The sequence below is a fragment of the Camelina sativa genome, chromosome 18, assembly GCF_030686135.1.
Source record: "Camelina sativa cultivar CO46 ecotype springtype chromosome 18, ASM3068613v1".
Lineage (NCBI taxonomy): Eukaryota > Viridiplantae > Streptophyta > Magnoliopsida > Brassicales > Brassicaceae > Camelina > Camelina sativa.
Window position 1 is genome coordinate 17,816,824 of NC_141897.1, and position 24,383 is coordinate 17,841,206.

The window sequence follows — 24,383 nt, forward strand, 5'->3', positions numbered from 1 at the left end:
TATAACCAACGAAGTGAATACTGATGATTGGTATCTATATATATCAGCAAGAGGTCTTAATTACAATATGTATCTCTATGTATAAAGGTAAACAAAAGGTAAACAAGTAACTTAATTACCATGGTTTTCACTAAATTGTTTGCTATCTATGGCTTTTGCGTCCAATCAATCAAAGCATTGACACTATACATATACCGAATCATATAAAGACTTGCTCTGTCTCTCACTTGGTCTTCTTCCAATGGTAAGAAAGAAACAAACTGAGAGATTCACCACATGAGTCTTGACTTGCGACGGAACTGCTTCCTTGTGATACACCAAGGACCAGGAAATGTGCTTAACTGCGCACAGTAATAAGTAGAAAGGCAATTGCGTCAGGAATCACAAGACTGGACTTTGTTAAATTAATCTATGGAACAAGCTTCGGATAAATGTCCAGTATAAAATCGAGATACGTAAAGGAGTTATTAATGCATCTGTATTCTCACGCTATGCTTATTCACCAAATATGTCCAAAGTGTATATAATATCAAAGATAGGTTTCAGATAGGAGGACTTAAGAGATATCTACTGTGTCATTTACTAATAGGTTTGCAAATATGGATAGAAAATAATGACTTACATTGCTGATAAGCTTTGCCCCATGCCATGCTGTGTCCACGCCACAAGGAGGCGGGAGTACTCTGACTCCATTGCTTATAGATGGCGAAAGGTGATCATGCAGTTCTCTCTCTAGCCTTTCTGGATACAGCTCACAAAACAAAAAACCCCATAAGCACGTCAGACATGTATCTTTTAGATTGAGTTTCAAAGATCTTTTAATTCATATGCAAGAAGTACTGGTTATTTGATATATGCTTAAATTGATGCCATTGCAAAATATAAATGAAACAAAAGAAAGAGCTATATTTACCGAACCTGCAAGCCCTGGTAAACACGCACTTCCCCCAGTCAGTACTACAGTCTTGAACCAACTATCATCACCTGCAAGTCCCGCTGCATCACAGTGGTCCATACAGAGCGCCACTGCTTGGTGCAGACTCATCGCACGCCTGTTTTGGAAAGGCCAGAACCAATACCAATATAAATTACAAAATGGCCAAAATATGGAGAATATTCACAAGAAAGAAACCCAGACCCGAGCTGCATGAAGCTTTATAGTATTACAGTCGTGTAATTTTAAAATATATAAGAGTCATGATGAAAATAGTGGAACTTATAAACAAGTTGGTGCACTATAGTGTATGGTCAGATGATATCATTTTAGTTTCAGAACTAATCAGATCGAACCTCTTAAGAGTGAGGTCAAGGTTTAATGTGATTGTGATAAGTAATTCAGGTCTTACATTCCAGCAAGACGTGGTTGGAATAATATCTCCCCTGTTTGGAAACGCTCCTTTGACAAAGTAAACCATCCTTCACCTGAAACTTCGACTGAAGCTTGTGTGTCTCTTGAAAGTTCAGCTTTATAATCAAGAGCCACGTAACACAGTTTCTGCATTCGCATAACAAAAAGAAAAGTATTACATGAAGCGATTGAAAACAAAGAACTATAGTCAGTAACTTCGAATAGAACGTGCTATGAACTAAAGCTTCTTCATGAGTAGGCAGAAGCTATTTAGGATGGAAACCTACATAGTTATCTGCAATAGAGAGCAAATTGGTCTATGGTAATACCTCTTTAAGAGTACGAACAGTGTAGAGTGATTGAAAGGAAACGTTGTTCTCTTGCATCTTCTCCCTAAGGAATCCCGTAAGTTTCAATGCTCCAAAACCAATGACTTCTACACCTACCTGGCGCATCACCTTACCATTCAAAACTGCAGAACACCAGTAGAAGTAAATTGTTGTTACAGAAGTGAATGGTGCAGAAAGAATGAGAGAGATACATGATGATAATTTTCAGCAAGTTGTTATGTTCACATTTTCATCTTTAATCAACTTCGGTTCCACAAAAGAAATCACATCATGAGAGACTAAAGCTCCAAAGGCTACCATGTCACTAAACAAGATCTGAGACATTACAAAAAGAGTAGAAACGTAGAGAGAAAACAGCTTACTTGGAAGAACGGTGATGACTTGGAAACCTATGTTGACGACAATTCCAGATGTCCGCCCTGCTGCATATAGAGCTAACACAGCCTGAGAACAGAGCACAGAATATTTCATAATTTGCTTATGACTGTAATAGTAGCAAGGAATGCATAAAGCTTAATTATACTATCTGCAGTTAATGGTGAGATAATGCATCAAATACCCCAAAAAAAACAATTTTCCGCCAATACATACTATTACATGTACTGTGTGGCTAAAGAGATGGAAAATACATTTCCCGGAGAAAATGATTCCAATATTGGAGCAACAGTCATCATAAAGAACTAAAGAGTGAAAGAAAGACTCGCCTGATTAACTGCACAGACTGCAGGGACATTCATGTCAAACAAGACATTAAGGATAGCAGTCTTAAGTTGCCGCCTCGATGCCTTGGCCGATTCAGTATCTGAAAAATAAAAAATTAATAAATCCTTAAATGTTTAACACCACGAAAAATGTATAAATCCTGAAGATAAAACAAGTATTAGTGTAGCTAACCATCAAAATGGCAGAGGGGCAGTGAAACCACTATTGGCTGCATAGAGGACTTTACATGCATCCTGTAAAAAAAAATTAATCCTCATGAATTCGGGAAAGCAAAAGCCGTACATCAATTGCTAAAATCAGTAAGGAGAACAAAATGATGAAAAGCAAAAAAAAAACCTGGTGAAAATGGTAGCAAAGAACTGTTGAAGTCTAGCATATATAGGTGACTCGATGTTGCCAAATTCCTGACGATCAAACTAGTAAGAACTATCTTGTGTGTTGCAAGAGACAAGAATTCAAGCTTATTATCTTTTACTGTAATCAAAATCGTGAACCGCATTAGTACAACGATTGACTCACCAGAAAAGTAGCAGAACGTCCAGAAGGTGAATCAAACTTGCTCCAACCAAACTTGCAATATCCAGAACCACCTTCATAACGACACACATACAAAAAAAAGGAGAAATCTTTCAGCACAATTGAAAGACAAAAATTACAGAACTAGTCTACAACAGAAAACCCATACCATCAATAATAACAGAACCAGGAACTTGAGCCCTCTGACCATAAATGCGCATAAAAGACAACTCCCCTGATTGACTAGAAACCAATCTGCAAAAAACCATTAAACCTTTTGAATCATCTTACATTGTTTTAAACACTGATACCTATCTTGACCAAAGCAAAAAACCTCACCGGAGAGGATAACCATAGCGCAGACTAGTCTCAGCGAAGAAAATAGAGTCCCATGACTGTTGAGAAGACTGAAGATAAAACATCCAGAGACGATTACCAGAAGCTAAACATCTCCAGGCTTTGCAAGTTAAGCTCAACATCACAGCATCTCTCGGCTGAATCAACATCAGTATCTGAACTAGAATATCCATAGGAAGCTGATCAAACGCACCGAGAGACGACGACGACGACAACATAGTCAGAGGAGGAAGAGGAGGAACACGACTCGTTGATGTCGGAGTCACCATATCTTTACAACTATTCGATCGGTTCCACATCGATCCCCATACCTTCCTTAGAATCATGGTCAGATTTTTTTTTTTATATAATTTTTTTTTCGGGTTTTCTGGAAATCAGAAAACTTTCCCGAGGCAACGGATCAGGACTACATACTGTTTTGATTCATCCGAGAGGAGAGTTGTGACGTGGAGTTGTGTGGATAATGACACGTGTTTACTTGTACGGTGAGATGAAAAAAGGGACTCACCGACTCTCACTGATTAATGTCAAAGGCATCAGAACGATATATTTTTTTTTGTAGTCCTCGGCAAAAATACTTAACATATACTGTAGTTTATATATTACTCCTTTAAATGATGATGTTTAAATTTTTTTAGCAAAATTAAAAAACAATAAATGATATGTTATTATCAATTACTTTTATTTTATACTTCTTTTAGTACTTCTTTAATTGTACTTTCCTCACACTTGTATTGTAGTCAATTGGATGCATACATTTAATTATGTATTGTAAAATAAAAACATTAATTAGTTATTTGATTTTAAAACTAAAAATATATTAAATATATTAAAGAAAATCATCATTTTTGATACAAGAATTTTTTTTTAAAATATCATTTTTTCAGTCTGAGTATACTCAAACTTAAAAATAACTCTATTACCAAAACTATAACTACAAATATAAAGAAATTAAATATTCAATTTTTTTTAAATAATTACAAATATTTAGAAGTTTTTAAATATATTTTAATTAAAATATTTATAATAATCAAAACTATTTAGAAGTTTTAAATATATTTGTCAAAATTTATTCAAACCTAACCATTTTTATATTCTAAACTAAACCAAAATTATAAAGTAATCAAATACAATAGTTCTAAACCTTTCTACTCGAAATACCTAGAATCAAATACTCCTTCCGTTTCATAATATATGATGTTTTTGAGGTTTTCTTTGTTTCATAATATAAGATGTTTTCAACTTTTTAGTAATTTTTATATTATTTTTATATTTTTTTATTATTTATTTTATACAGTCTTATTTATGATTGGTTGAATTTTTTTAAAGTGGTTATTTCTTAATCTCGGTGCTTTCACTCCAAACATGTTATATTTTGAAACAAAGTAGATACCAAACCGCATATTCAAACTTTGTGAGCCAATTGTAAAATAAATTGAAATGGTCAGACGTATCTTTGGGAAAAATGTCTTATATCCCATGAGAACTATGATATCATAGACCCCAAACTTTGCCTTCATCCTAAATATCTTTCTATAAATACTTCTCAACCTATATATATCTGAACTCATAATTTTCATCTATTTCTCCATATATTTGGATTTTATCGATTTATATAATAAATCTGATAAAAACCGATCATACCAAACACAAAACCAAAATTAAAATCCGACCCAAGATAATACATCTACAACCCATGAAAAATCCCCAAATCCTCAAATCAAATCCCATAATTTTAAAATTTAAAAAAAAAAAACCCTTAAAACATAAATTTTTCAATTCGATCTATGAAGCCATGAGTAATGTTTGTCTTTCATCTTCTCCAAGTTTCGACGTTTGTTTTTTGTTTTTTTAACTCCCTCTGTGATCTCTGATCGTCACCTTTATATACACTAGAATCGAGTACCCAATTAACATATACATACATATAAAAAAAAATTATTCTCTTTTTAAATCTGATGCTCTCTTCAAATCCTTTGATGCCCACCACCTTTGATCGTCTTCTTTCTCTCAACTGGTCTCTCACTCTTTTTCTATCTCTCACTCTTTGGATGATTTGGTTAACTTCAAATTCAATGATACCACAGGTAACGCGTGGTTATTGGAGATTGGCTGTTAATATGCTGACGTGGATAATATTTGATACGAAAAAATGATTAAACTAACCTTTTATTTTTATTAATAAGATGGAGTGTGTGTGTGTATACAATAAAATTGGATCCTCCTCAGATCCGGTGATTACCTAATTCGCGTCAATTTCTCAACACAAGTTTTCGAGATTTGGTAAATCGATTTTTTTTCATTTTATTCTTCACATCTTATTTAATCCCTCTATTCTCTTTTTTTTTTTCTTTTCTTTTCTGGTGAAACCCCTCTTTTACTAATATTAGGGTTTTTTTGGGGTTGAGATGATGACGACGATCTTATCGAATTAATATCTCTTTTTTTTCCCCTCCTGATTCAAAAACATAGGGTTTTTAGTGCATTAGATCGAATACTCTTTGATTTTTTTAGTTGCAATTTAATTGAAATTTTTTGCGTTGCAATTTTATTGATTCCTGGAGAATTGAATTTTGCGGGTAAGAGATTCATAAATACGATAATTATGTTAAATGTTTTTGCCACTATTGTTCTGTTTATGTTTTTATTGATTTGTGAATTTTTTGATTATTCCTAAATTTATGAATTTTGCATCATCTTATTATTATTATTAGTCTCAAGATTATTAATTTTGTATTGGTTTGTGAATTGTTACTATAATATTACAGGTTGGTTTTTGAGAAAGTGGGAATTGGATTTTGGCTTTGTTTCAATTTGGGAGGAGGTCTAAGAGAAGATATGGCTGACTTTGGTTTGTTCTGTTTTCCCTTCTGTGTGATTTGAGTATTCATTTTTCCTAAAATTTGGTCTCTGATTACAATATATATGGTGATGAACTTTGAAGATGAATATATGGCTGATGAGTATGACATGGATGATCTTGAGGATGATATGAATGCCGAGTTTGACGGTAGGGATATCGATGCTTCTGATTCCGAAGTTGAAGATTTAGACCAAGACCAATTGGTTTGTCTTTCTTCTTTTTACTCTGTTTTCTCCATTACTATATGTCTTAAACTCCCAATTTACTGAAACTTGTGTACATGGAATCATTATTACTTCAGAACAAGTCTGCAGCGGATACTTCTGCTGCTCAAGCAAGGAATGGGAAAGATATTCAGGGTATACCCTGGGATAGACTTAGCGTTACTAGAAAAGAGTATAGGAAAACTAGGCTAGAACAGTACAAAAACTATGAAAATATCCCCAACTCGGGTGAGGAATCTGCTAAGGTGAATCACATTTTCATGCTTCTTTTTTAAGGTTGTTTATTTGGAGATGTACCTATGTTTGACCGTTTTCTCACTCTAGTCTTGCTTATTGGAATCAGAAATGCATGAATACTGAGAAAGGCAGCTCTTTCTATGAGTTCAGGAGGAATTCTAGATCAGTGAGATCAACCATTCTCCATTTTCAGGTTTGTCTACTTAAACCCGTCTCTGTTATGCCAACAGTTTGGTCCTTTGTTCAGATCATGTAAATGTAACTTGGTAGCTTCTTTTTTTCATCGTCAGATGAGTGAAATTCAAATGTAGACGTTTATCTATGCTAGTATTGTTGACGGAATCATAGTTAGACTAATTATTTTCCCATCTTTGTTGCAGTTGAGGAATTTGGTCTGGGCTACCTCAAAACATGATGTTTATCTATTGTCCAACTACTCCATCAGCCACTGGTCTTCTTTGACAGGTTCCAGGAATGAAATACTTAATGTTAAAGGTCATGTAGCTCCATCTGAGGTTCGTTTCTTAAACATTATCCAAACCATCTTCTTAATTTGAGTGGGACTCCTTTTCGGCTCTGTTGGGTTATCTAAAGCCGATATTTCATATGTTTTCAGAAACATCCCGAGAGTTTGTTGGAAGGATTTACGGAGACTCAAATTAGCACTCTTGCAGTAAAAGAAAGACTGCTAGTTGCTGGTGGATTTCAGGGAGAACTCATTTGCAAGGTCAGTTCAACGACTTTGAATAGATAATAAGGATAGTAGCAAACTTCGGTGTTTCCACCAACTGCTTAGAAGCCTCTTTCCGTTGATTTAAAATGCCAAACGAGTTGCTTATTCATCATGTTACAATTCTGTGAATTTTTTTCTGTTTCCCATACAAACAGCATCTTGATAGACCTGGTGTGAGCTTCTGTTCACGTACAACTTATACCGAAAACGCTATCACCAATGCAGTAGATATATACAGAAACTCAAGGTACCTCTTTGCCTTTCAAATTACTTTGGTGGTTTTGTACTTCCAAGTCTTAGGCTTTAAGACAAACAGTAACTGAAACTAGTAATATGGTTTTATTAGTGGCGCACTTCATTTCATGGCCTCAAATAATGACTGCGGAGTCAGAGACTTTGATATGGAGAGATATCAGCTTGTCCAACTCGTCCGTTTTCTATGGCCTGTCAATGTAAGCTCACCTAATTTCTCATTCTTCTGCTTTTCTGCAGATAAATCAAACTGAATCTTACAAATTTATTTAATTGGAATTTTTTACAGCATAGCTCCCTAAGTCCTGATGGAAAACTAGTAGCAGTAGTTGGAGATGATCCAGATGGTCTACTGGTGGACTCAAGCAACGGACAGGTACTTAACATTCTTCTTCCAGGAACTATCTAATTTACTGCGGTTAGGTCTTTTGGAACCTTACGGTTTTGAGTTTTGTTGCAGACGATCGGGACGCTAAAAGGTCACTTAGACTATTCGTTTGCATCAGCTTGGCATCCAAACGGTGTAACATTTGCCACAGGAAACCAAGACAAGACCTGTCGTATTTGGGACACAAGGAAGCTCTCGGAATCAGTCGCTGTCCTAAAAGGTAACCTCGGAGCCGTACGGTCCATTAGGTTCACATCTGATGGACGGTACGTTGCAATGGCGGAGCCAGCAGATTTTGTCCATATCTATGACACAAAAACAGGTTACAAAAAGGAGCAAGAAATTGATTTCTTTGGAGAGATATCTGGGATTTCGTTTAGTCCAGATACTGAATCTCTCTACATCGGTGTTTGGGACCGGACTTATGGAAGTCTCTTGGAGTATGGTCGAACCAGAGACTACACTTATCTCGATTCATTACTTTGATGGAAAATCAAATTTAAGCCTTTTTTTATATAAAAAATAACTTACATAAAAGTAATCTATTATATGCCTACTTGGTTAGGTTTCATAATCATACCGACAAAGAGAAAAAAAGAGAGAAACCATCAGAAGCTGTTCATTTGTGTAATTTGATTTGTTGTGCTTTTAAAATGTACATTTTTCACGGACTTGGAAATTGTCTTTGGGATTCATAAGTCAAAAAACTCAATCCCTTCAAAGATCTTTTAGATTTGGCTAGAAGATTTTTAACCAACAAATTAAGAAACAGTCTTCCTAGGGTTGGATCATACAACTTGGACGTATCAAGAAAAAACTAATTTGGCTTGGTTTTGATTTTTACCTACTCGTCAACAAAGGCCTCATCATACAAAACTGGGTAATCATGAAGTCTTATTTAACTGAGTGAAAATTAAATCTCGGAAGGGTGAGTACGATCAAGAGACTAGAGATCCCGAAGACCCGAACAATGATTTGTATAATAGATGAACATAAGAAAGATGTTGTCTCTTACAGAAAATCACGACACCTGCTTTGCTTTAGTGTGGTGACATGCATATATGTGGTTATGTAGATGAATTAGCTCATGCGGTCTTTCGATCTGATGACTTCGATCTTTAGGCCTTGCTCGTTCATCAGATCAGATCATTCTAGTATTAGTTGGTACGTAACGTAGGGTTTTAGGGAAACTACTGTAGTGTTGTCTTGGCGGGTGCGACATGATACTCTTGGTGTACTCCTTTGTTTCTTGATCGATGTCATGTCACTCTGCCTGAGAATGCATGCTCCGTGTAGTTGAGATGAACATACATTTTCATACAAATGCATTTAGTGCTTGGTCGACTTCGTGTGGTTAAATTTTGAGGTACGCACCAAAATTCACCAAAATACTTACAATGGACTTTACTTACATACAAGTCGATGCTTGAAAATTCACCTTAAGAATAATGTTATGTTGTTAAGGTTAACGTATGTAAAAGTTCTAGAAAATAGAATCTAAGAAGTAAGAAGTTATATACTAGCCATAAAAAAGGTTACATGAACATTGATTTTTTCGTATAAAACAATTTTATGACGAAAAACAAAACAAAAATTTGAGGCGGTGAATGAGAGATGCACAAATGTACGAGTTGAAAGTTAAGTGATCCATTTCCTTTCTAGTTTCTAACTAGAAATACCAAAGTCTATATATAATATCTAAAAATTATATATAGATCCATTTGCTCACAGACAACACATTGGGGAAATCTGCTCTGTTTCTGGTCCGCTACACCTTTCAAGCTTCCATGCATTCTATTTGGAGGGAAAGAAACAACCGTCGACATGGAGAACCGGTTGTATCACCAGCTCTCCTCGTCAAAAGACTGGATAGGCAAATTCGGGATCGCCTCCTCTCCCTTCAAGACGACAACAGAGTAGTTGGATGCATGGAACTATGGCTAGCAACACGTTGAGTCAGGCTTTTTTACTCAATTAGTCTCTCAAATGTAAAGTCAGACATACTATCAAACATTTAACTCTAGGCTGCACTTGATGTAAAACAGTTTTTTCAAATAAATTTTACATTTTATTCAAAAAAAAAAAAATATATCTAAAAATATTTCATATTTTATTATGAAAATATAGACTTGATATTTTGTTTATACTTAAGAAGACTTGATTTAGTGTAGAGCATTCATGAAACTATATCATACTATATGTATCTAGCTCGCAGTTGTATACTTTTACATGTGTTTGTTATACTACTTTTGTTTTATTAAAAATATCAAAGAAGAGATGGAAAGTAGTATAAAATAAGGTATATAATATAAATTGTTTGAATAGGTTAATAAAGGTAAAAGATAAAAGAAAAGAACATAAGATAAAATGATTAAGAAATTAGAAAATAAATATGAAATATGATCTTCATGGGAAATATATATATTTTTACTAGACCATTTATGATTTAGTTGGATTGTTCTGTTTTTTTACTTTTTTTTCTTGGACAGGTTAGATTTGTTCTGTTTATGAAGAAGTTCAATGGAGTAAAAAATATTTTCTTACTAGTATATATTCTACATATATAAATATTAAGATATACAAAAAATATGTGTCAATAGAAATATTGTACACTGTGTACGCCTTCCCATCTTGCACCTAATTGCAATGGTTAAATTTAAATTTTATATATATTAGTTGTATGCTTTCAATAATCACATACAATCTATCATTTGAGTTAAATTGCACAAATTTATATTTTGGATAAACCATAATAAATTAAAAATATGTAAAACTTGAACGAAATTAAAGACAAACCAACCCTATAAAAGAAAAGCTAATTTTTTTTAAATACTTTCAGATAACCTAAAACTTTACCAATCTAAATTATTTTAGATTTGGATTTGAGGAAGTGAGTCATCTTCAGGAAAAGTAGGACAATAATATATAAGAACCCTTATTTTGAAGATTTAATTACAAATTAGGATAAGTATCCAAACAAATTTACTGGTATATGTTTTTAAAAAAACATTTCTCTCTACTAAACAAACCTTTTGGAATCCTACTCAAAAGATTTTCTTTTGATGCCAAATGATTATCTCAATAATAATAATAAATGAAAATCCAGATAAAATCTTTTTCATTTTAATTTTAATCTTTGGGTCTTTAAATAAAATCTTGATTTATTTGCCATTAATTGCAATACCCACGAAAAGATAAATGGCAGTTAATCACATATATATTCACTATTCCCTAACGCACGATCGGATTACGACGTGTTTGGTTCAAACCCAAAACGTGAACTCAACTTTATATATTGCTCAAAACACCCAAAGAAAACCACGTTTTGCGTTTCCATAAATTAGGAAACTCAATCAATCATAAATATACCCTTTGAATCTACCCAAAAGGAAGATATGGATACATTATTATAAGGGATAACCAAAAGAAAAAGAAAGTGAAATTAACCACAAACTAATAATAGTCTTTGCTTTTACACAATTACCATAAAACAAGTTTGTTTACTAGTCAAAAGACTTAGCAGATTGTGTTTTTGTATATAAAACACAGTCAAACAAAAAGCCTCAAATAAATAAAAGTCATATCTTGTAGTATTTGTTTGGTAAGTATACTAAAGTGTGTTTACAAGGAAGAGAGAGAGAGACTATTCATCCAAACTCTATAAACACAAAATTTAATTATAATTATTATTAGCTTTTAAATAAAAAAGGCTGTTTTTATATATTTGTGAATAAATAAATAGAGAGAGACTATTCATCCAAAAACGTGAGGCACAATACAGACTCTTCTTCACTCTTATGGCTATAGCCTCTTCTTCTTCTTCTCCTTCAACTTCTTCAACTTCTTCTTTTGCTTTTTTTTTCTTAGATTTTCATAGCTTTGAGATTTTATCGAGTTTGAGAGAGCTTTTGAGGGTTTCTCTTCTTCTTCACTAAGTTAGTGTGTGTTTTTACATACAGGAGAAGCTAGCTAACCCTAGTGTAATCAGCTGGATAGATCTGTTTCAGCTTTGATCTGAGCTTGGTGTTTTGTGTGGATTCAAGCTTCAAAAGGCGATGGACCAATTACGAGGTAGCAAAACCAACTGTAAATTCTCACTTGGGAGACCGAGATTTGGATCTATCAAGGTTAAAATCCCAAGGATTCAACCTGAGGAGGAAGGTAAAGAGGTGGAAGAAGATGATCAAGCTAAAAACTTCCGTCTGGAGGAAGAAGTAGAAGAAGAAGATGATCATGATCAAGCTAAGAGTATGGATCTAGAGGAAGGAGGTGTGGAAGAAGAAGAGGAAGAAGATGAAGAGAAGAAGAAGCATCATGTATGTTGTGAATGTGGTAAAAGGTTTAGCTCAGGTAAAGCTTTAGGAGGTCACAAACGGATTCATGCGCAGTACTCAGTGGTGCAGAGACCAAAGATGGTGTCAGGTATGGTTGGTAGATCTGAAAGAGGTGAGTTGGAAGTAGCTTGTTGTGTTTGTTACAAGAAGTTTACATCAATGAAGGCTTTGTATGGACACATGAGGCATCATCCAGATAGAGGTTGGAAAGGAGTTTTGCCTCCTCCTCCTCCTCTTCCTCATCCACTTGGTAACTCTTCGTCTTCTACACTCTCTATTGATGATCATGATGATGAGTTCATAAGCTCGGATTATGATGATGATGATGATGATTTTGATGATGATGATGATGAGAACTCGGAGCTATGGGATAATAATTTGGAATCCGAAAACGTTGTTGACGTTAAGGAATCGTTTAAAGGATGGTCTACAAAAGGGAAGAGAGGAAGGAGAAGTGATTTGAAGGTTGATGAATCAGATTTGAAGGATCAACCACAGGAAGATATGAATGATGCTAATAACCTATTGTTCTTAGCTACTACTGCAGAAGAAGCTGCTAATCTTAACGTAGCAGAGACTTATAATTCGCATTCAGTTGAAGAGAAAGATCTGGAAATGGTTAAGAAGAGGAAGAAGAAGAAGAAAAGTTTGTCTGAGATGGAGAAAGAGTCATCATCTACTCATCATGATCATCATCAGCTTGAGGTTGTTGCTGCAGCTGAGAAAGGTGGTGCTGCTGCTGGTGTACGTGAGAAGCACGTGTGTGTTACTTGCAACAAGTCGTTTTCTTCTTATCAAGCTTTAGGAGGTCATAGAGCAAGTCACAACAAGGTCAAGATTTCGGAGAATCATCTAGCTAGGGCAAACGCTGAAGCTTCATTACTTGGAATCGAAGCAATAGTAACCGGTTTAGCTAGTGCTCAAGGATCAAACACATCTATAAGCAGCAGTAACAATGGAGATCACATATGTAATATTTGTCATAAAAGCTTCCCAACAGGTCAAGCTCTTGGAGGTCACAAGAGATGTCATTGGACAGGACCAGTTTCTACTGAGGCTCCAACCGCGGCTCCAACAGCTGCTCCAACTACTGCTCCAGCAGAAGCGTCTTCTAGTCAAGCTCAAGCAACAGAGATAGTGCAAGAGGTGAAGAAATTGAAGAGAACGTTTTTGGAGTTTGACTTGAATGAGTTGCCACCTAATGAAGACGAGGAAGAAGAAAGAGTCTAAGAGACATACATATGCAAGCAAAGTAAGCTTTTTAACTTTAAAAAAAAAAACTATTAAATTAGGAAGTATAATGATGGTAAAAAGGAGTTGTTGACATTGTAGTCTTGAAAAACAAAAACAGAAAGATATTTTGATTTTGGGTTCTTGAAGTACTTTGGTGGTTTGGCTTTTAATCTAATTTGGTGGGGTCTTTTGTTAATTTGATGAGAGGATATTATAACTCTTTTGTTTTCTTCTCTCAAGCTTTGATTTTTTTTTCTTTATTATGCTTTTGGATTCACATAAAGCATGATAGTTTAATTGACCAAAGTTCCATAAAGCAAACCATCTTATTCATCTCCTCACCATCTTATCTTTCTTTTTCAAACAAATGGTTTCTCCATAGATTTAAGATGGCGAATTGATGATTAATATTAGAACTTGCTTTGTATATTGATTTGGTTTGCAAGTCTAAAACTCTTCAAGACGTGGGACATTGTTAAGTGTTGGACCAAACCAACATTAATATGGCTGTTTTATAGTCAAATTTTCAAAAGTCTCCACTTGCAGCTAATGACGTAAGACCACTTCTATGTGTCATCACAGACAACACAGCAGACAATATTCATACAACCAGATTATATATTGATTTTTTTTTTTCTTATTTATAAGAGATTTACAAATGAATATAATATATATTAAGACCGACTCAAATTATTTATTAAAGCTTATGTGGATATTCCCAAAAGTTGTAAAATCCATGATAAACTATTTGGATACAAATACACTCTAAATTTGTTCTTGAACCAAGTTAACCATATGGATTAGAAGTTAGAACCCTATTCAAGAAAATGTTGGATCAATGTGAAAGTGTAAAGTTAGAACCATAGTGTGTTTATATATTTATCTTCTGTTTCTTATCTAATAAAGAAATTACGGAAAATGATGGCAAAGTTGACAAAGAGGCAACAATATAGTATACAGTACGCACACTAACGTCATGACATTGCAGCACACAATAAAACATAGTAGAAGCAAAGAGGAGTTAGTCTATTGGAGCCAAAAAGATGTTACATTATATGACAATAATTTATAGAAAAGTAACTAAAAGAGATTCCATCAAACAAAACTCTCATGTTGGCACAACAAAAGTCTCCGACTCTGGCTTTAACTGGAAAGTAAACAGCGTAAACAGCAAGCCTAACTGTAGAAAAAGACATGAAGTGGTCTTGAATGCTCTCTTCTTCCAACACTTCACTTCTTGAATCTCTGTGAGCTCTACGCAATGGTTTTGTAAATCTTGAGCTTGATTCTTTAGATTCTCAGCTTTGGTTTCTACTTTTTCAAGCTTTGACAGCATCTTTTGCCCATATGTCTTCTGAGCCATTGTCTTCTCTTCTTCAATCAGTTTGATCTCTCTGTTTAGGTTTGCCACTGATCTTGAGAATATGATATATTCAATCTCTGCCTTCATCTTTTGCTGGAAAATTTCTTCGATCACGATCTCTGTTCCTCCATTAAGTGACTCTGAAACGCTTATGGTGGATTCGAGGTCACGGATTTGTGTTTCTTTACCCTCGAGAATACATTTTGCTTCTTCTAGTTTGATCTCCAGATGCTCTACATTGTTCACCAGGTTCAGTATCTCGGAATCTAGAGAAGTTGATCCCAGTTCCCCCATATTTTCAGACCCAAACCGGTGAGAAGAACTTGCTTCACTAGCTCGTTCATGTCCCACGTGTATGCAACTGCTGCTTTCTCCTCCATCATGTAGTGATGACACAGATTCTTTTCCAAGCTCTTTGAATTTGAGAAGTTCTGACAATCCAAAAGGAACCAGAAGTTCAGTTAAACTCGATACACAATGATGTTAACATGACAAAGAACAATAAGGAACTAGTGTAAGTATCAACCATCAAGATTCAGATGAAAAACCATACTATGAATTTGCTACCTTTTTGGAGAGCTTCTTGCAAAGCTTGAAAACTGTTGAATGCCTCTTTTAATGGATCCAAGTTGTCTGGTGAACCATTGTTCTTGATATGGGACTCATCAACAAAGTCTCCTTGTGAATAACCTTCTGTTTCTTCTTCTTCTACTCCCACGTTATTTTTTCCCTTCGAAATATGTGTGTCATGATCACTACTATCCTCATTGTAATCCATTATTATTCTTCCACCGTGTTCGCTGCTACTCAAACTAAACGAAGCACCCTGCATAAACACAAAGTTGGAGCTTCTTGAGTCAGCAGATTCCAAACTAGAATGAGGGTTTGCCTTCTCATTTTTGATCCTTTCTCCTCTAAGTTTCTTACCCTTCTCTACACTACTCTTCCTCTGTTGACCACTATCACCCGAGCTAACCACACTCTTCCCACCCAAATACTTTGCTCTCTGTTTCTCCCAAGAATGACCCATTGTCCTCTCATACCTAACCTTGGGACAACTGGCTGCAGTGGAGGACTTACTACTCCGATCCTCACTGTTATCAGAATCAAAACCAGCTGCAAAAGCAAGACCACTGCCATGACTAGACCCAGCTATATCAAAACCAACAACACTATCCACCGAGCCAACCGAACCAAGACTATCTTGTCCATCATCAGGTTCAGGAAAATGCATATGTTTAGCATTCGGGTCGAGTGCTCCTGACAAAACCCTCTTCAGAGCTTTACTGTTCTCAAAACTCACAGAAGTATCCTTAACAAGATCACTCCTTACCCTCCTCTTCCATTTTCTTAACCCAAACCCCTTTAAAACAAGAGGAGAAGTCTCAACCCGTGAGATCAACTTTTCATCAAGGTCAGTAGTACAAGAAGAGACCAATTTATCATCCCCAATAGTCTCAACTTCACCAATCAAGCCATTATTATCTTCAACAGACTCAAGAACAGAGCTTTCACTCTCCAAATCCATAACGTTACACAAAATCCTCAAACCCCTCTACTAACTTCTCATCCTCCAAATTCTCACATGGGAGGGATCAAATCTCAAGAACAGAAACCATCATTCCAGCAGGGAACCAGAAGGAGAATTCAATAAACCAAAAAAAAAAAAAAAAAAAAAAAAAACAACCCATAAATCAAAATCCACGAAATGAACAAAAAAGATTCGAGCTTTACGTACCTAATTGAAAGGCAAGAACCCCCAAAGGTGATTCCTTTACAGTTTTACAGAGACACCGAAACGAAATTACAAGATGATTAAGAAAAAACCCTAAATTCGATTAAAAGATTCGCAGATCTTTCTCTATCTCTCTCTGTATCCGTTGATTGTGGAAAAGTTTCGCTGCGAAAAATCGTTAATTTTTATTTTTTCCGGTTACGATCCAAAAATTTGTTACCTTTATTTTGTTTGTATTTTTAAAAAATAATTAAGAGAAAAAAAGAAAGAACAAAACGTGTGAGCGACTTGGTCGGGACACGTGGCGAAACCGCTGGTTACTGCAGCAACGACTCAGACGTTTTGTGACCGTTCGATTCGACGTAATCTTATCTGGTCGGATCTGGGATTTCGACGGTGTGTGATATACCGTTAAGGGGAGTTAACATGATCTCATGCTATTTACCAATTTACCCTCGTCTTTCTGACTTGATGACGTTTCCATCTTTTGTATATACAGTGGTTGCCGTTTTCAAGATCCGAAAACAACGATACGTAATCCTTCAGCGTTTTATAAACGCTTTCCACATCGAAAAAACAATCTTTTTATACTGTACTAGGAAAAAATAAACAATTCAATCTTGTTTTGTTCATACGTCACACGGCCCAAGATTTTGATGGTAATTTTTTTTCCTTTGGTCCTTTATGATTGTAGATAAATGTGAAAATGTGTGGGGTAAATAAACAAAAAGTCACAAGTGGAGTGGTCTTGGACCAATTCCCACTGTGAATCAGATTTCAAATGTTGTGTCAGTGTACCCATATGATACATATACATAATAATCAGGTCTCAAATAAAAAGAGATAATTGCTTTCATTATTTGGAGTTTATCTTACAATAATAGTACTACTTTACTGTCTCACAAATCAAATTTACAAACTAAAACGGTATTGAGAAAATAATATCATATTATGGACTAAACATATTGATATGATATTATCTTTACATCTATAGTTATCAAAAATCCAAGATTTATAAAAAACGTCAATACTAAAGTTAGTGTAAATTTTCTTACGAAGCTAATTATGAAAGAAGTTATAACTTTGTTTGCTCAAAAAAAAATACTATAACTAGTGTTGTCTACACAATAGTGTGGACCATTATCCAATAGTTAATTTGTGTACGCAAATAATACCTACACTGTCTACACTTGCTGTGACAACATTGAAATTTTTCTATATATATGTGATTATATTATTATGTCTACGCTTCCTTTGACATCATTGAAATTTCTCTCTGTAATATTTTATGAATCATAATGATTAATTATTTTTACTGCCTCTATATTTCATATAGATGAAAAGAATATATAAGTTTAAGAAAAAGAAGATGTATGAAAATTTTCAAATACTAGGTTACTGTTACTAACTTAGTAAACTAAATATCTTGGACATGAATTCACTTACTAATAACCCAGAAGTGTAAATATTCTTTCGTTATTTTCTTCTATTAATTGTAGCAATGATAGTATAATATAGTTCAATAAATGTTGTAATGTAGTACAAATGTTTTGGAGTTTTCTTATTTTCTATACACACTAAAAAAAAAATACAAACACTAGAGGACAAACAACCAAAGTACTGAGAAAATTGAAAATGGTTCCCTTTACTTACTTCAATCCAACCTCTTTTCTTTTCAGCTCAAAGTTCAATGTCTTAAATTTGAGTCTGTCTATTTTTTTATAACTCTTTAAACCCATGTAACCATGTTAGATTATACCCTTAATTAGTCCTACTTACAATAAAAACTCGAGTCTTCTTGGTAAACTAAATCTTATCATTTAACATTTCCAGAGAAACCAGAGGGAGAGAGAGAAAAGAATCCAACTGCAGAAGGTTGTTGAGAGAAGAGAGAGAGGGAGAGAGCTAAAAAAACAAATGAAATAAAGGAGAATCCAAGATTTATATATCAAGGAATTTATATTAAAGATTTCGATTAAGTGGGTGATCATTATAAATGCATTGGTACATGTTTAGACATTAACCCTCTCCAGGCTGCTCCTCTCTTAACCATTTCTTTAATCACTATATTTAAAAAAAATTCATCTCCATAAGCACTTTCAGATCCAACTCACAAATCCAGATTCTTCTCTCCCTCTTCATTATATCACAATCTGCTCTTCCTGAAAAAAAGATACACATTGAAGCACACAGAGAAAGAGAGAGAGAGAGAGAGAGGCTTGTAGGGGAAGTGACACGTCTTTCAGACTTGTGTCTGAAAAAGATCAAACAAAAGGGTAAGTCTTTGAGAAATCATCTTTAAAGATTTTGACTAAGATGTTCCTTTTTTTATTCTGTTCCTATTCATTTTGTGGTTCTGGCTTTAATTCAAACGAGAGTAAAAAAATAAGATTCAATCTTGATGATGATGATGATGAACATTATTAAACCACAACTCATTGTAAGGTAATGATATTTCTTCTGACCCGTGACGTCCATTGTTGCAGAGACTCTGAAACTTGGCTCTTGGAACTTCTTGGTCAAATCTGAACTAAGGGAGAAAGGAGAAAATAAAAAAACAAAGAGAAGAATAAACAAGTTGGGTTTCAACAGTGTTGTTGAGAAGAAGAGGACCCCACAAAATGGAAGAGTTAGATACATCACATGCAGTTCCTCAGATTTTACCTCAATCTCCTTGAACTACATCAACTGTTGCATTCATGTTCTGACTCATCTCCTCACAGTCCCACTCACTCCAATATAATCTGTCAGATAAAGACCATAATGATGAATCATACCACGTTAGAGAGATAAAGACATAACCTTATGAGCTGCTGAGAGCTTCATTTGAGTTTTAGTTTGGGTTTGGTGTGAGGAAGTTAAAGAAGAGAAAGGGAGTAATGAGAGGAATAGAAGACGAGTCAGAAGCAAGTTTAGTTGGATTAACCATAAGAACTTCATCACCAGCAAGCTCTTCAAGTAAGAAAGGTAAAGATCTTCTTCAAACAAGCAATGCTTCAGATTCATCATCTCCAAGTATCAAAATCTCTCCTCTCAATTCACCTTCTCTTGTGTCCCCACCATCTTCTGCTTTTGTTTCCGCTTTACAATCTCCTTATATATCCCCAAGAGCTACACAACCCGTTACCACAACCACCACCACTCATAAGCCCCCCTCACCGCCTGTTTCTTACAAAGGCTCACAATCTGAAGATGTACCTAGCAGCTCCTACACTCCTCCTTCAGACCAGTATGAGTTTTCTGATGAACAACCATCAGATCGGAAGCTAAAGTTATCAGCTTGTACTCCAGATCCTGCTCCTCCAAGAATCTCCTTCACTTTCCCTGTTCCTAGGGTTTCTTTAGCTAAAGTCTCTGTTTCTTCACCTGCAACTAACACCAAGCTCAGGAGCTCTGATGTCTTCATAGGGTTTCATGGACAAAACCCAAACTTGGTGAGGTTCTGCAAATGGTTAAAGTCAGAGCTTGAGCTTCAGGGAATCGCTTGTTTCGTTACTGACAGAGCTAAGTATTCGGACACACAGAGCCATGAGATCGCCGACAGAGTTATCTGTTCTGTTACTTACGGGATTGTGGTTGTCTCCTGTTCGAGCTTGCTCAACTACCTTAGCTTGGAGGAAGTTAGGTTCTTTGCTCAAAAGAAGAACTTGATTCCGATTTTCTATGGAACTGGACCTTCTGAGATAATGGGTCTTCTCAACTGCAATGCCATAGATAAAGAGTGTAAAGAAGCCATTGATGGTTTAATTAAGTCCCATGAGTTTAAACTCGAAGCTAATGAGAGTAACTGGAGAATCTGTGTGGGAAAAACCGCAGCGATTCTCAGGGCAAAGCTTGGGAGGAAGAGTGTGGCTGATAAAGAGACAGTGGAAGGAATTGATGAGCTTCCTTTTCCGAGGAACAGATCTTTTCTTGGAAGAGAGAAAGAGATAATGGAAATGGAGATGGCTTTCTTTGGTAATGGAGAGTATCTTGAGTCTACGACACCAAGCACCAGAGGAGAAGCAAGTGGACAATCTGAAGGACTTGCAGATGAGGAATCAGATGTTGTATCAACTCGAACTGGGAAATTTATTAGTTTGGAGCTTGGAAAATGCTCAGAGACAAGAAGTGAGGCTTGGAGTGATCCAAATGGTGGGAAAAACTCGCTTAAAAGACTGTTGAAGACTAAGAAGTATAAAAACAGTAGTAACAGCAAAAGTAGCACAAGTGTTGTCTGTGTAAATGGAGTTCCCGGGATTGGGAAAACAGAGCTAGCTCTTGAATTTGCTTACCGGTATTCTCAGAGGTATAAGATGGTTTTGTGGGTCGGAGGGGAAGCTCGGTACTTCAGACAGAACCTGTTGAATCTGTCATTCAGCTTGGGGCTTGATGTTAGCGCTGATGCTGAGAAGGATAGAGGCAGGCTAAGGAGCTTTGATGAACAGGAGTTTGAAGCTTTCAAGAGAATAAAGCGTGAGCTTTTCAGAGAAATGCCTTATCTGTTGATCATTGATAATCTTGAGATAGAAAAGGATTGGTGGGAAGGGAAAGATCTGAATGACCTGATTCCGAGGAACACTGGAGGAACACATGTCTTGATCACTACTAGACTTCCTAAAGTCATGACCTTTGACAGTGTGCAGCTTTCTATATTGCCTTCATCTGATGCAATGGTTCTACTGAGAGGAAGAAGAAAGAAAGATTACCCGGCTGAAGAGGTTGAGATCCTCAAGCTTTTTGAAGAGAAATTGGGACGGTTGAGCTACGGTCTTTGGGTGGTAGGATCATTGCTTTCAGAGCTTGCAATTCCGCCTTCTGCACTCTTTGAGGCTGTGAACAAAGTTCAAATCGAAGAAGTTTCAGCATCACCTTTTCTAAACGCAAACGATGAGCAATATTGCAAATCCAATCCATTCGTTGCAAAGGTCTTAGCTTTTAGTTTGGCTGTTTTGGAGCAAGCTGAAGGAAACAGAAACCTTCTCTCATTGAAAATGCTACTCGTGGGAGCTTGGTTTGCTCCGGTCCCTATTCCGGTTAATTTGTTAGCTGCAGCGGCTAAGAACATGCCCACAAGTGGAAACCGATTTAGCAAATGGAACAAATGTTTGAGTCACACATTTGCTTGGTGCGGTGGTTGTGGTTTAGGACGCAGAAGCGAAGAGGATGCTGCCTTTTTACTAGTCAGATTAGGACTAGCGAGGATAACAAATAGACAACCTGGATGTTGGATTCAGTTCCATCCGATAACTCAAACTTTCGCGAGGAGACGAGACTACATACTTGCACCCAAGGCAACAGTTCAAGGTGTGAGGAAAATCGATAACCCGCTGTTGAATCTTGATCACCTATGGGCTTCAGCTTTCTTAGTATTTGGGTTCAAATCAGAACCTCCTTTGGTGCAACTGCAAGCCATGGATATGGTACTTTACATCAAAAGAACAGCTCTTCCTCTGGCAATCACAGCTTTCACAACCTTCTCGAGGTGTAACTCCGCATTAGAGCTCCTAAAAGTATGCACCAATGTGTTAGAGGAAGTGGAGAAATCATTTGTGTCTCAGATACAAGATTGGCGTCAAGGCTCACTCTGTTGGAAGAAGAAGACCAACAAGAAGGTCGATGAATACGTGTGGCAGGATGTTACATTGTTGAAAGCTTTATTGCTGGAGACCAGAGCGAAGCTGCTGCTACGAGGCGGGCATTTCGATAGTGGAGAGGAACTTTGCAGGACTTGTATCAGTATCAGGACAGTGATGCTTGGCCATAACCATGATCTCACTTTGGCTGCTCAAGAAACACTAGCAAAGTTAGTCAGAATGAGAAGCAAGATATGACCACCCACAAATACTTCTCCTGGTTATTTATCTTATTACTCTAATCTCAGTTTTGTTAAAGACAGCAAAATTATGTAAACGGGTACTTTAAACTAGTTAAGACCTATCTTATTCCTATGTACATTACCCACTTCCTTAATCTCCTTTTTATTCCTTCAGATCATGAATCATTGCAACTTACTGAGTTCTTTACAGGGTGTAGATGAGTCAAATAACTTACTAGGGAGAGAGTCTTAAGCAGTAACTAACATTCAACGCAATGAATTCTCAAGCTGGATCCTTTTACCTGATAAGTTAGCCAATCAAACAAAAGAGATAACACAATCTCAGTAACAAACAGAATTGAAAAAAATGACAAAATGCTCGTGTAAGAAGTGGGACCTAAAGACAAACACAGAAAAATATGTATGGGTGTAGTAGTAATAAAACATGCAATTTAATCAGTGTCTGCGCTTTGCCAACAAGTGTCACTCTCCCCTCTCCTGTTACTGGTCCCGGAGTTACACTACTCAGTTTTGTTTCCTTTTCAAAGAACTTTAAAAAAAAAAAAAAATAGATCTGACTTTGTCATACAAATTGATGAAGCAAATTAGTCAGAGATATCCAACAAAGCAAAAACAAGATTATTAAGGTATTGAATTGACAATCAAGAGAATATATGATCTGACTCATATAAGCATTTAACTCAGTTTCTGCAATTTTGGATCCCTGAACTCTCTCTGGAAGCTTTTTTAGTATCTAATCTAATAACTAAACACAGTTAAACACTAAATGTTGTTTCTGTAAAAAAGACTACAACAAGGTCTACTTTAAAACAACTTGAGGTCTCGAGCATCATGACAAAACTAAACAAGTGGGGATTTGATACATTGTATCTAAAACAACCAGATTGTAAGATGTGATAAAAATGACCAAAGCAAGCTGGGTTCTTTACTGTTTTAGTAATCAATCAAAACAAGAAACCATTCATTCTTCTTGTCTTTTGATTACAATCCCAACACCAACACTAAAAAGTCTCCAAGAACTGAAATTTTTAGATCATCAAACTTAAAATTCACAACACACAAATCACAAGAAATCAAACAATGAAGTAATTTTAAAAGAACCAAAAAAAAAAAAAAGAACTTAAAAAAAAAAATGGTAAAAAACCAAAAAACTGAACATCTTGAAAATTACGGCAAGAACGATCGGAAAATATCAACGGCGATTAGATCCGATCAAGCCTCCGGTAACAGCATCATCTTCCTCAAGGAAACGCTCATCGGAGTTTCTAATAAAGACGTGAATAATGCAAAACAGCAATCCAACGCCAACACCAACCGCCAAGTTGACGGCGGAGCTAGTGAACCACAAAGCCCAAACGGAAGCTAAAACAAGAAACACAACCACCGTACGATCACCGACCTGAAAGCTCCATAGAATAAGAGGATCTTCTCTGAAGAAGTGAAAGAGAACCCACAAGGAGACGACCGTGCCGACGACGATCAACGCGACGGGACTAGCTGTGATGAGAGCTAACGCGGCGCAAACGGCGACGACGATCGCGTAGTTGACGAAGAAGTAGTGGTAATTCGTTTTTAATCGGAGGAGAAGAGAGGAGAATCGCCACGGGAGAGAGTAATCGCCGGAGAAGACTAGTTCTGACCAGGGACGGTGGCGAGAGATGGTGGTAGTGAGATTATGAATTGATCGGGAGATAACGTCGCCGGTAGGAATCGGAATCGATGTGTAGGTTGTTGTTGTTGTTGTCGGAGGAGGAGTCATAATCGCCGTGAAGAGGATTACATCCGGCGAATTTTCCGATTTGGTTGACTGGTTTTGACCCGACCCGAAATTGCCACCCGGGAATAATAAAGCTTCGTCGTATTAACGACTTTTTTTTAGTCAACTACTACATTATTCTTGGTACCAACC

The 24,383-nt window shown here is 36.0% G+C and overlaps 5 protein-coding genes and 1 pseudogene across 12 annotated transcripts; 3 read left to right on the plus strand and 3 right to left on the minus strand.

Moving 5' to 3' along the window:
• Positions 1–14: 14 nt before the first annotated feature.
• LOC104761675 (actin-related protein 8) lies at positions 15–3,881 on the minus strand. 2 transcript variants are annotated; one of them, XM_010484784.3, is made up of 12 exons: positions 3,277–3,881; positions 3,107–3,192; positions 2,941–3,011; positions 2,758–2,825; positions 2,593–2,654; positions 2,403–2,500; positions 2,061–2,142; positions 1,678–1,820; positions 1,347–1,495; positions 919–1,052; positions 623–741; positions 15–341 (listed from the first exon to the last, which is right to left on the minus strand). In XM_010484784.3, the coding sequence occupies exons 1-12, from the start codon at positions 3,618–3,620 to the stop codon at positions 270–272; spliced, it is 1,428 nt and encodes a 475-aa protein (XP_010483086.1). In that variant the 5' UTR covers positions 3,621–3,881; the 3' UTR covers positions 15–269. The 2 variants fall into 2 exon arrangements, with proteins under 2 accessions (XP_010483086.1, XP_087356256.1); XM_087500130.1 differs by having other exon boundaries at positions 2,758–2,851; positions 3,277–3,683.
• Positions 3,882–4,939: 1,058 nt separating this feature from the next.
• On the plus strand, positions 4,940–8,808 carry LOC104761676 (putative WD repeat-containing protein C2A9.03). 4 transcript variants are annotated; one of them, XM_010484786.3, is made up of 12 exons: positions 4,944–5,381; positions 5,481–5,577; positions 6,063–6,145; positions 6,239–6,360; positions 6,459–6,626; positions 6,725–6,811; positions 6,999–7,133; positions 7,235–7,345; positions 7,507–7,598; positions 7,698–7,803; positions 7,893–7,979; positions 8,064–8,808. In XM_010484786.3, exons 3-12 carry the CDS (start codon positions 6,133–6,135, stop codon positions 8,475–8,477), a joined length of 1,335 nt encoding a protein of 444 aa, XP_010483088.1. In that variant the 5' UTR covers positions 4,944–5,381; positions 5,481–5,577; positions 6,063–6,132; the 3' UTR covers positions 8,478–8,808. The 4 variants fall into 4 exon arrangements, with proteins under 4 accessions (XP_087355767.1, XP_010483088.1, XP_010483089.1 ...); XM_087499641.1 differs by lacking the exon at positions 5,481–5,577 and having other exon boundaries at positions 4,940–5,381; XM_010484787.3 differs by lacking the exon at positions 4,944–5,381 and having other exon boundaries at positions 5,481–5,873.
• A 2,431-nt stretch (positions 8,809–11,239) lies between these two features.
• Positions 11,240–13,797, plus strand: LOC104761677 (uncharacterized). The gene has a single exon (XM_010484788.3). It carries the CDS (start codon positions 12,047–12,049, stop codon positions 13,553–13,555), a length of 1,509 nt encoding a protein of 502 aa, XP_010483090.1. The 5' UTR covers positions 11,240–12,046; the 3' UTR covers positions 13,556–13,797.
• A 790-nt stretch (positions 13,798–14,587) lies between these two features.
• Positions 14,588–16,893, minus strand: WIP2 (WPP domain interacting protein 2). 3 transcript variants are annotated; one of them, XM_087500079.1, is made up of 3 exons: positions 16,660–16,893; positions 15,489–15,747; positions 14,588–15,352 (listed from the first exon to the last, which is right to left on the minus strand). In XM_087500079.1, the coding sequence occupies exons 2-3, from the start codon at positions 15,697–15,699 to the stop codon at positions 14,667–14,669; spliced, it is 897 nt and encodes a 298-aa protein (XP_087356205.1). In that variant the 5' UTR covers positions 15,700–15,747; positions 16,660–16,893; the 3' UTR covers positions 14,588–14,666. The 3 variants fall into 3 exon arrangements, with proteins under 3 accessions (XP_087356205.1, XP_087356204.1, XP_010483091.2); XM_087500078.1 differs by having other exon boundaries at positions 15,849–16,874; XM_010484789.2 differs by having other exon boundaries at positions 15,489–16,891.
• A 1,477-nt stretch (positions 16,894–18,370) lies between these two features.
• On the plus strand, positions 18,371–22,627 carry LOC104763498 (uncharacterized). Its single transcript, XM_087500131.1, has 2 exons — positions 18,371–18,932; positions 19,143–22,627. Exon 2 carries the CDS (start codon positions 19,536–19,538, stop codon positions 22,467–22,469), a length of 2,934 nt encoding a protein of 977 aa, XP_087356257.1. The 5' UTR covers positions 18,371–18,932; positions 19,143–19,535; the 3' UTR covers positions 22,470–22,627.
• Positions 22,628–23,411: 784 nt separating this feature from the next.
• Positions 23,412–24,359, minus strand: LOC104761680 (PRA1 family protein G2 pseudogene; annotated as a pseudogene). The gene has a single exon (XR_015589397.1). The product of XR_015589397.1 is annotated as a PRA1 family protein G2 pseudogene (transcript).
• Between the last annotated feature and the right edge of the window lie 24 nt (positions 24,360–24,383).